This window comes from Triticum urartu, chromosome 5A, assembly GCF_056163025.1.
Source record: "Triticum urartu cultivar PI428250 chromosome 5A, HENAU_Tu73, whole genome shotgun sequence".
Taxonomy (NCBI): domain Eukaryota; kingdom Viridiplantae; phylum Streptophyta; class Magnoliopsida; order Poales; family Poaceae; genus Triticum; species Triticum urartu.
In genome coordinates, this window is record NC_141877.1 from 626,008,188 (window position 1) to 626,020,073 (window position 11,886).

Genomic DNA, 11,886 nt, shown 5'->3' on the forward strand with positions numbered 1-11,886 from the left:
TCACCATATCTCTGATCTTTGTGATTCCGTAGCATAGCACATGCATCTTACTAGTTAAAAAAACAAAGAAAAGATAAAGAAGCGTCCGTCCTCGTCTACTCCTCTGCGCATGAGAACACTTGGGGGTGGGCTAGCTAATAGGGGATGGTGGGTTCCAATGGGCTAAATGGGCGAGCCTAATAAAAAAACTTGCCCGATGGGTGCCTACTAAAGTGGTTTAAGTAGGATGAGCTGGTTAGTCCCCCACTCCCACTCCTATCTGCAGTTTTTTGTGTGTGAAAAACCTCAGATCTATTATAAAAAGTCACCGCAAGTAGAAAGCATCTCAAACAAAATATAATTACATCGATATTCCGAGACCACCGATCGACCGCCAGACCGCCAGAACAAGCAGCCGACGTGCCGCTATCGCCGCTCCCCTACCAGAGCCGACTTGACCTTGTCGATGAAAGCCGAGAAGTTTCGTGCACATGCCCCTAAGGACCATTGCACTGGAGCCACAGTCTTTGCCATTGAACCCTTGCAGAGATCTGAAGCACCTGACAACAAATCTCGCCACATAACGAGAAACCCAACCTCACCGCCCTAAGGAGACGACATGACTCTACGTTGGAGCTACATTGACTGTGTCCAGATGGATGAACTCGAGGAGCATCATAGCCTGGAAAGCATACTCGAAGAAGACGCGTCCACCCAAGTGCCACACCTGAAAGGAATATTAACCGGAGCAGAGGCACCGGAATTTACCTCCCTGCCACCGGCCGCTGGAGCGGCAGGCAGAGGGAAGGCGAATCGACGGGCTCGCTGGTGAAATCTCGAGGGGAGAGTTTGCCCTAACCGTTTAGGGTTAGAAAAGGAAACTTAGGATCAATCAGCTCGACCTATCAACTTGATCCGAAGGTATACTCTTCACTCTAGTTTTAACACCCCCAAACATGTGAACCCTTGCCCTCGCCGGCACCGATGGTTCCACAATCAGCTATGTTGCTCTTATCTCTAGCGAGGTCCTGGCTCAGCCTCGTTGAGATTGCTATACCCGGCCGTGTCGGTTCCGTCTCGGTCTCGGAGCTCTGCACCTTCTCTCCTAGGAAATCGATCGATCGGAATTTTTTAAGTTGTCCAATAAATAGCAATAGTCTATAAACATAAAATAGATAGACAAAATCTTGAAATGGCGCAATATATCCATGTATATAAGTGTGAGATTTTACTGGTAAAAAAACTTATATATGTTGATTTTACTGGCGCTTCTCATATATGTGCATATGCAAAACATATGTTGGATAGCGATTTAATGGTTGGACACAACATAAACTCCACATGTTTATTTATTTATATCATTCGGTCACTCTGTGACATGTTTATTTATTTATATCATTCAGTCACTCCGTGACATGTTTATTCGACTTATACAATACTCATGCAGATATACCTGCATAACTATCTATTTCCCCCCACTCGCATGAAACAGCTCCAACGCCCGGGCCGCCGTCATCCCACCCGGCACCTGGACGAACAGCAGGATCCCCAACGTGGCGGCCGCCTGCTCCGCCGTCCTCACGCCCATCTCCTCGATCAGCGTGAACTTCACTGGCGACTTCCCCGGCAGGGGCTTCGCGTCCGTCTTCAGCAGCGCTTCGGACAGGTCCTGCCACCCGTTCACCTGGGTCTTTAGCTCACTGGAGATCTTCCCGCTCTTCTTCTCTACCGCCTTGGGGTGCAGCAGGCCGGCCACGAACCCCGACACAGTCTGGAACCGCGTGGCCTCGTGTACCATGAGGAGCAGCGTCGTCACCGCCTCCCTCACATGCTGCTGCTTCGGGCCGGAGGTCTTGTCAGCCTTGGTGCGCCCGTGGAGCGCGGTCACTGCGTCGGCCATCTGCTGCCGGCCGAGAGCGACGTTGGTCAGCTTGTCGGTGTCGCCGAGGAGGTCGCGGTAGGTGCCGCGGAACCCGACATAGGTGCAGGGCCGGTCCTGAGATTTCGGGGTCCCGGGGCGAAACTAAAACCTAGGGGCCCTCAACATAAACATCAAAATTACGGTCTATGGAGAAATATACAACAGAGCGTGATGCAAAGGCATATGTTTAAACTACATCTATAGGAGTATATTATTTTAGGTGCCAAAAGGGACAGAAAACTCCTAGAATAGTGGTAAAACAATTTGCATCCTAAATGCATTGTTGAATTCAAATTTTGAATTCTCGTAGTGACAATGGTAAGACTGTTACCACAAATAAGAGTACATATGAGAAATTAGATAGATGAGTAAATCCATATGACTGATGTGGAAAATATTTCTTCATAACTTCAAAACGTAGATACCTTTATATCTTCAAAATCAAATCTACGGTGCCACGATAGTGCAAAAGTACTCCCGCCTCGTTATGCAAATGATTAAATCAGGAGTTCCCCGCAAAAAAAATCAGGAGTTGATTACCTAATTGTGCCGTCATTGCTCAGTTCATCTATAAATTAACCGCCATGAGCTGCATCCAGAACCACTTTCTTCGCTTGAGAATTGAGATCTATAGAACCATGTGAACATCAGTATTAAACCATAGAATCAAAATGATTAATTGTGCAAATAGTGGAAGATGTCGTCCAGCCAAACTCGCCTCTATAGACGACACATAGCAGCACCGATCCGCCGCTGATTTCCGGCGTCGACCACATCCCTTGAGATCCAGGCCTCTTCCTTGAGAAACCTCTCCTTGTTCATCTACCACAGTCTAGGCGTGAGACGAAAAACCGGCGCCTGCTGCGTCCGTGATGGCGATGCACGTGTTTGGTCATGGATCCCGCGAGTCAATGCGTGAGTTACGCCGATGTATCAGACTTTTCATCTACAATTTTTCGAAAAAAAATAGACTTTCCAACTACAATAGCTGCTACCACTTGGGTGATGGGCCAGCACAGATGAACATTTTTAGTGCAGTCGTACGCCTAATGTAAAATACAAATTTGGGGGGCCCGGGGCAGCCGCCCCCCCTGCCCCCCCCCCCCCCCCCCTCCCAGGGCCGGCCCTCCATAGGTGGCGCCGGGGATGAGGCCGGGGGTGAGCTCCCACCAGGTTCCATCGCTGCTCTTGAAGCCCTCCCAGTAGAGGTTGTCGGCGCAGGTGGCGAGCGTGAGCCCGGTGCTGGCCGGCGATGTCTTGAGCACAATGTGGAACCACCGGCTCGGCGAGACCTTGGGCTCGATCAGCGGCAGCACGGGGCGGTTGTGGGAGAAGTGGCCGGGGTTGCCGAGCTTGTTGTGGATGCCAGTGATGAAGGTGACGTAGTCGGCGGAGCTGCTCTGGACGTTGAACATCGCGGTGAAGAGCGGCCTGTCCACGTTCTTCGCCATCTTTGCCGCCATGGATATGAAGCTAAGATGAGACTGACTATTAAGCGAGAGGGGGTGAGATATGGAAGAGGATGAACGAACTGGAGATGTATTTATAGGCAATCGACAGGTCCATCCTATTAAACGATAGGCTTGTATATGTGTACGTGTCATATATGTAACTTTTACGTGATGTGTGTGCGTGTGTTCATGTGTTGTACAAGGCAGGTTGTCAGAGGCGATCCTTATCTTTGTATAGCTTGGCTTAGGTGATCCTTATCTCAGTATGTACCTTGTACGTGATGTGTGTGTGTGTTTATGTGTGTACTAGTTAAGCTGTCTGCTTTGTCTCTTCTTTTCTCTTTTTATGGGCTTGTTGAGTTGTGTCCTCGGCAGAACCTCGTACTTTATGTCTTGCTACTACTTTGCTTGTGTGTGGGTGTGAATCTTTATGTACCTTGTGGCTGTGGTGGTTTCCTTTATTTGTAAAACGGGGCAAAAGTCTTTTTGGGTATGTGTGTGCTAGTACTAACTAACCTGCCGCCAATTGTAATCCTATTGATCTATATATAAGATGCATGCGTCCTTACATAGAGGTATACGCTTCCATGCCTTCACTTTTACATATGCTTGCTTTCCTAGCTAGCTAGTCCAAAGAAGGAGACGGCATGTTTTTCTTCTGGGTGATCCCTTTCTTTATGCCGAAGATCAGTTCCGCACACTTTCTAAGCTTTGGAACGGGTCGCAGCATCTCGAACACGATGATTAGGCCACACCATGGCTGCTAACTCTTTCTTTTTCAGTTGCCATGGCTGCTAACTTGAATAATAAGAAATCTGGAGCTGTCATGTCGTGATTTACTGATGCAGGGATCAGTTCTGTCTTTTGACTTCTGAGTGCATGTTACACATGATCAAAGGCGCTTCAGAGTGCTAACTTGAGCACGAGCTCGTATACATTCTTTGCTACATTAAAATTTTAAAAGAAAATACTTGAAAAATTCAAGAAAAGACATCAAAAAAATCACAACAAACAATGATTTGTGTTTTACATGCGTGCAAACTTTTGCGATGGAATGACATTCAGGGTTGTCTGCGAAAAAACTGATGCTCCAAAATGCTTCCAAAGACAATCTTTTTCAAGCAACAATTTTGCATTTTTTGCCCAGACCTCCACAAATGGCATTCCATTGGAAAAATTTGTACGCATGCGAAACACATTAAGTTTGTTGCAAAAGAAATCAGATTTAATTTTCTTGAGATTTTTTACTATCTTTTTAGATTCAACTGTAGCAAAGCGACGAAGCACCACCAGGAGCCATTCACAAACCCTAGCCACTATCATTTTCCATCTGATCTCCATTACCATCATCTCCATCACAACTATAGACATTCTTCCCTGAGTTATCCATATTTGTAATCGGTGCACCCTATGATCCGATCGCAATGTGTGATTAATTCTTTGAAGGCAATGGGCTGAGGAATGGCCTTGCAAGTTGCAACCATACGTATTTGGCCACGATAATCGTTGGATGACTTCACTTAATTGACGTTACTTTTATGTGTGACGTTATTTTAACTTTACTTAATTGACGTTTTTTTATGTGTGATTCTAAGGCCCCGCAGGTACCTGAGAGCCCGTAGATCAATCCAGTAGAAAGTAAGAAGCGAGAATACATGGAATGCTATTCTAAAAACCGATGATAGTAACGATTAGTATGGTAATGAGAAGCATTTTCTTGGGGATATATGAGGTGTAGTCATTAAACGCCCAATGCTTTTGTCTAGAGAAATTTGTAATAACCTAGATAACTCCGCGAGTCGATAAGGGCTTGCGGTTGGACGACGGAGAGGTTGCTGACGGAATAATGTCTCAAGCCGCTTGTTGAGGTTGCTCAGCTGTTGTTGATTTTTGCAGCGGGCGGACTTGGAGGGCGCCAGGTGGATGGATCTTAGTCCTACACACTGGCGTGTAACGAGGAAGGCCAAGCGCCGCCAGCTGTCCTTGGCCGTGGTAGCAAGGTCAACTATCGGTGCCGAGGATTCCGTCCCCCATGCTTACACGAACGATGCGCATGTTTCCATCGTTGTCGGTGGGGCGGTCGTGATGCGTACTTTCTTCCGCATGCCCGGAATGGGTAAAGTTAAGAGCATCCTGCTGGCCAGGTTCATCGGCTCCATAGAAGAGACCAGACGCTTATTCGTCGTGACCGAACTCCTCGAGAGCGGCTTTCTATGTCTGCACCACTACGGAACGAGACAATCCTCTCCTAGGCGGCCAGCTCTACAGCGGATCCGGCATGCAGGTCCGTGTGACTCGCATCTCGTAGTCATGGACGAGGACGCAACCTTGACGCTATTTGACCAGGGCCGCTGAATATCTGAATAATCCAAAATATTGTACGTTCATATTTGAGCGAAAAGTATATGACGATTCAGTATCCGCATTCAAGTTGAAATGAAAATGGATGTCTAAAATAGCTGGATTTATTTTACAGATGCAACTATAAATTTGTTTTTGGATTTTATAGTAAGTGTGGATATGAAAGATGGTGATGAGCGGGTTTTTCTTAGACGGCCTCTGACTCTATCTTAAAATATCCTTGCACTTATGCCGCACTAGCACCCACTCTCTAGGCAGCGGGATCGCAACCGGCTTGAACTCATGGTGGACGCCTTGATTGCTACAGCGCGCCGTCTTGCCTCGCCACTGATCGCCTGAGCTTCCACCCACTTGGTGGCTTTTTGTTCCATCTTTCTTTTATGCTTTTTCTCGGCATGTTTGCGTTGTTGTCTCAGTGGACTTATTTATTTTCAGTGTGGTATTTGAACTTGTTGTATGGACATGGTGGTTGCTTTATTTATAAAAGCTAGGCGAAAGCCTATTTAGAGATATTTTCGTTCCAAACTTTAGGATATCTTCGTCTGTGCAGTTTTTCTTCTTCTTTGTTTCCGTGTGTTCTTGTATCAGTTTTCATTGGCATTATTTGGTTTTTTGTTTCTTTGTTCCTTATTTTTCAAACATATGTTAACTCTATTTAATCTATGTTGAACGTTTTTCATATACAGTCTGTCTACTTTTTTGATATACTTTGAACATATATCAAATACATGTTGAACATTTTATCTTCATACATATTGTAAATTTGTCAAATGCACATCGAATATATTTTTATGCAATTATGAATTTTTATATATACTTGTTGAATATTTTTCAAATACACTTTTATTTTTTTTATGAATATAAGAGGAACATTTGCCAAATGCCCATTTATCTTTAAATACAAGGAGAACATTTTTTTAACACAATGAATATTTAAGAGAAAATAAAACATCTTGTAAGCATAATGAGTTCTTTTTTCACTGGTACGAAATATTATTCCAAATTCATGAACAATGTTTTACATTTTATCAAGATATAATAAAATGGTTGATCATATTTTTGAAACATGTGAATGTTCTTTAAATGTGATGAACATTTTTTAAAAATATTTAAAAAAATACAAGTTATGTGAAAAACTGCTTTACATCACATAAATTTAATGCGTGAAGATTTTTTTTAAATAATTGAAGTAGTTTAAAAAATAAATAAATAAGTAAGCAAAAAAATGAAAGTAAAAAAATGCTGAAACCAAATGAATAAAAGGAATGAATGAAGCAGACCAATACTTCCCGACTAGCCGGCCCACTATGAACTCCATTGTGACAAGTTGTTCTTCCATCTCACTAGAACATTTTGATTCATCAATAAAGTTGGGCGTGACTAAAAAAATCAATAAAGTTGAGCGAGAATTCTCAAGAAAAAAAATCTCACTAGAGGCAGGATAAAGATGATAATTCAGAATCCCATCATAGGTCAACAGTTAGCAAGCAAACGCACACCCTCACGCAATTGTAGGCAGTATATTGTGCCAGGCCAGTTCGGGGTTTTTAGTGTGTTCCCCCCGTTTATAGAAAAGTACCAGAACCTTCCTAGACTGTTTTACTTTTATTTTTTCCTTTTGTGTTTTATCTATAAGTTTTTCCCATTTGCTTTTCTTTCCTTTTTGCTTTTGTTGATTTCTTTTTTATGATTTTTACAATTTCGTATAAAAATGTAAAACCAAAAAGGAAATAATTGTGCCGCATATTATTAATTTTGTGAATATTTCTTGAAATGGAGGGACATTTTTTAAATACATGAATATCTATAAAATTCAGGAACACTTTAAAAAATGAGGAAACATTTTTTTCAAACTTGTGATAATTTTTATTTTCAAATTCAGGAACAGTTTTTAAAATCCGGAAACATTTTTAAAATTCGTCATCATTTCTTGAAATTCAGATATTTTTTAAATTTAATAAAAAATTGTTCAAACCAGACAGCAGCCACGTAGGACTCCAACACCCCCGGCCCACCCAGTCCCCCGTTTTAGTCTCGTTTCCTTCCACTCCGCCCCTTCTCCCCCTTGCTTTGTATTTGCACCCTCCAGCTCCGCCGCCGCCGCTATACGTCTCTTATCGTCACAGAGGCATTGCCGGATGTCCGCAACCAACACCGACGTGCCCCGCTAGCCTTTACGATGGCATTGTCCATCCTGGAGCCGGTTTTCATGAATTTCGTCAGGTTAGTTCAAATGCGGGTTGAAATGTGTGCGGACAGCGTTGGATGGCCGCCTCCCGCATCCTTGATCTTGGACTGGTCCCCCCTGTTCGCGGACGGATGCGAGAGTAAATTTGCGGGTCGCGGTTGGAGATGCCCTTAACACCTCCAAACATGTCGATTGTAAAAAACACACACACATCCCAAACATGTGAACCCTCACAGGCACCACTGGCACTATAGTCAACCTCGTCGCCCCTATCTCCGGCAAGGTACTGGCCTAGTCTCGACGGGATTGCTATACTGAGTCATTTCAGCTCCGTTGGGCCTCGAAGCTTTGCACCTTCTTTCCCAGGAAATCCACCTATCCAATGAATATCAACTGTGTATAAACATAAAACCAATAAATAAAATATTGAAATGGCGCAATATATCCATGTGTGTAAGTGTGAGATTATACTAGCCAAATCGCGCATTTGCATATGCGAGACATATGTTGGATGGCAATTTTATGGTTGGACTCAACATGAACTCGACATGTTTATTTATTTATATCATTCACTCACTCTGTGACATGTTTATTTATTTATATCATTTAGTCACTCTGTGACATGTTTATTTGACTTATACGATACCCATGCAGATATACCTGCACAACTACCTATTTCCCCCACTCTTATGAAACAGCTCCAGCGCCTGAGCCACTGTCATCCCACCGGGCACCTGGACGAACAGCAGGATCCCCAGGGTGGCGGCCGCCTGCTCTGCCGTCCTCACACCCATCTTCTCGATCGGCGTGAACTTTGCTGGCGGCTTTCCCGCCGGGGGCTTCGCATCCGTCTTCAACAGCGCTTCGGACAGGTCCTGCCACCCGTTCACCTGGGCCTTTAGCTCGTTGGAGATCTTCCCGCTCTTCTTCTCCACCGTCTTGGGGTGCAGCAGGCCAGCCACGAACCCCGACACGGTCTGGAACCGCGTGGCCTCGTGCACCATGAGGAGCAGCGTCGTCACCGCCTCCCTCGCCTGCTGCTGCTTCGGGCCGGAGGTCTTGTCGGCCTTGGTGCGCCCGTAGAGCGCAGTCACCGCGTCGGCCATCTGCTGCCGGCCGAGGGCAACGTTGGTCAGCTTGTCGGTGTCGCCGAGAAGGTCGCGGTAGGTGCCGCCGAACCCAACATAGGTGGCACCGGGGATAAGGCCTGGGGTGAGCTCCCACCAAGTGCCGTCGCTGCTCTTGAAGCCCTCCCAGTAGAGGTTGTCGGCGCGGGTGGCGAGTGTGAGCCCTGTGTTGGCCGGCGATGTCTTGAGCACAATGTGGAACCACCTGCTCGGCGGGACGTTGGGCTCGATCGGTGGCAGCACGGGGCGGTTGTGGGAGGACTGCCCCGGGTTGCGGAGCTTGTTGCGGATGCCGGTGATGAAGGTGACGTAGTCGGCAGAGCTGCTCTGGATGTTGAACGTCGCGGTGAAGAGCGGCTTGTCCACGTTCTTCGCCATCTTTGCTGCCATGGATACAAATCCAAGATGAGACAGACTATTAAGCGAGAGGGGATGAGATATGGAAGAGGAACAAACTGGAGATGTATTTATAGGCGATCGACAGGTCCATCCTATTAAACGATAGGCTTGTATATGTGTACGTGACATATATGTAACTTTTACGTGATGTGTGTGTGCGTATGTTCATGTATTGTACAAGGCAGGTTGTCAGAGGCGATCCTTATCTTTGTATAGCTTGGCTTAGGTGATCCTTATCTCAGTATGTACCTTGTACGTGATGTGTGTGCGTGTGTTTATGTGTGTGCTAGTTAAGCTGTCTGCTTTGTCTCTTCTTTTCTCTTTTTATGGCCTTGTTGAGTTGTGTCCTCGGCAGAACCTCGTACTTTATGTCTTGCTACTACTTTGCTTGTGTGTGGGTGTGAATCTTTATGTACCTTGTGGCTGTGATGGTTTCCTTTATTTATAAAACGGGACAAAAATCTTTTTGGTATGTGTGTGCTAGTACTAACTAACCTGCCGCCAATTGTAATCCTATTGATCTATATAACATGCACGCGTCCTTACCTAGAGATACGCTTCCATGCCTTCACTTTTAAGTATGCTTGCTTTCCTAGCTAGCTACTCCAAAGAAGGAGATACCAAGATTCAATTTGGTTTGATTTGAAGCACTGCACGACTACGCAGACATATCGTTCTGGGACGGAGACGGCATGTTTTTCTTCCGGGGATTAGCTAGTGGATGATCCATTTCTTTGTGCCGAAGATCAGTTCATCACACTTTCTTAGCTTTGGAATGGGTCACAGCATCTCGTACGCGATCCTTCTACCGAGAGAGTCCGCTGGCCAAATCATGTCTGCTAACTTGAATAAGAAATCTGCGGATGTCCTGTCACGATTTACTGATGCAGGGATCACTTCTGTCTTTTGACTTTTGGGGACATGTTACTCGTGATCAAAGGCGCTCGAAAGTTCTTTTCTGAGCACGAGCTAACATGCATCCTTTCGCTACATTTTTTTTAAAGAAACATACATTGATGTGTGTTTTACATGTGTGCAAACTTTTGCGATAAAATGACATTTATGGTGTCTGGAGAAAAAATGATGCTCCAAAAACAATCTTTTTGAAGCACCGATTTTTCCTTTTTTGCCCTGACCTCCACAAATGTCGGTAAATTTTGCACGCATATGAAAACACATTAATGTTTGTTGCAAAAAAAGCATATTTTATTTTCGTGCAAGTTTTAGTAACTTTTTTTAGATTTTAATGTAGCAAGCAATGAAACACCACCAAAAGCCATTCACAAACCCTAGCCTCTGTCATTTCCCATCTTATCTCCATCACTATCACTTCCTTCACCACTGCCGACATTCTTCCCCTAAATAGCCATACCTGTAATTGGTGCATAGTAATCAGCAACATTGTATGACTATTTGTCAATCAATCATATGTATCTTTATGTCGTCTAAAATATTTTTTCCTTGTGATATGATCCTAATGTGTGATTAACTTTTTAAGGCAATGTGGTGAAGCATGACCTTGCAATCCTACCTATTTGTGCACGAGATCGTTGGATGACTTTAGTTAATTGATGTTATTTGTAGATGTTATTCGCAACAAAGTTGACTTTTGTCTTCTTTTCGTTCTAGGGCCCTGTAGGTACGTACCTGGGATCATGTAGATCGGTCTAGGAGATGTCGTTATTCTCGTAGATCGGTCTTTTGTCTTCTTCTCGTTCTTCTCGTCGTGCATATACATAAAGGATGGCGGGCCGCTCAGATGCCTTCTTTAGCTCACCGTCATCCTCTCCTCCTCTACCCAACATCAATGACATTTCGGTGTTGAGGAGGAAGTATTGCATCAAACATATGGATTTTGCTTGATTCCTTGGATTCTCTCCTTGGGGGAAGTAGGTGAAGGCTTTCCAAAGATGCAAATCGGACATGATAACCCTTTGCTTATTCCTCGGTTTATTTTGATACTAAGCATTAGAAGGATTTCCTTTTGGTTGTTACGCTGCTCTGCTAGGGGTTAGAAGCATTTCATTTTAGGTCAGTACTGCTATGCACCATTTAAAATGCTAATAAGTGTATGCATGCAGCTAGCTTTCACATGCTTTTGTTTGGCAAATGTAGCAACAATACATCATGTACTCCTATGTCCTGGCATATAAATGCGAGAAGAAACTCAGGCACACCCTACAGAATTAGGATGAGTCACGCATGTTCATCTAATTGATTTACACTCTTCTGTATGGTCATTGTTTAGCTTGGACCAACAGATTGATCATTTGGAAACATTATGTTTGATTGTGCTCGTTGTATACCTATCAACAATATAACATCATTTGATCAATGTCTTGTACATTTTTTTACGGTGTCGTAGCGACGTAGACTCCTCCTCACTATATAAACAATGTTTCACCTGATCTCCAATCTTTGTGATCCCCTAGCATAGCACAGACATTTTACTAGTTTTTG

At 44.4% G+C, this 11,886-nt stretch overlaps 2 protein-coding genes across 2 annotated transcripts; both read right to left on the bottom strand.

Annotated features, from left to right (window-relative positions):
• Nucleotides 1-1,304: 1,304 nt before the first annotated feature.
• LOC125506262 (protein synthesis inhibitor II-like) lies at nt 1,305-3,440 on the bottom strand. The gene is made up of 2 exons (XM_048671114.2): nt 3,038-3,440; nt 1,305-1,964 (listed from the first exon to the last, which is right to left on the bottom strand). Exons 1-2 carry the CDS (start codon nt 3,361-3,363, stop codon nt 1,445-1,447), a joined length of 846 nt encoding a protein of 281 aa, XP_048527071.2. The 5' UTR covers nt 3,364-3,440; the 3' UTR covers nt 1,305-1,444.
• Nucleotides 3,441-8,438: 4,998 nt separating this feature from the next.
• LOC125506263 (protein synthesis inhibitor II) lies at nt 8,439-9,478 on the bottom strand. Its single transcript, XM_048671116.2, has one exon. The coding sequence runs from the start codon at nt 9,415-9,417 to the stop codon at nt 8,569-8,571; it is 849 nt and encodes a 282-aa protein (XP_048527073.2). The 5' UTR covers nt 9,418-9,478; the 3' UTR covers nt 8,439-8,568.
• Between the last annotated feature and the right edge of the window lie 2,408 nt (nt 9,479-11,886).

Bases quoted from the DNA above. Each gene is read 5' to 3' on its own strand.
- LOC125506262 (XM_048671114.2), bottom strand. From the start codon at position 3,363: ATGGCGGCAAAGATGGCGAAGAACGTGGACAGGCCGCTCTTCACCGCG. The intron at 1,965-3,037 runs CACCTATGGAGG...GGACCGGCCCTG, and splicing joins CCCGGCCTCATCCCCGGCGC to CACCTATGTCGGGTTCCGCG.
- LOC125506263 (XM_048671116.2), bottom strand. From the start codon at position 9,417: ATGGCAGCAAAGATGGCGAAGAACGTGGACAAGCCGCTCTTCACCGCG.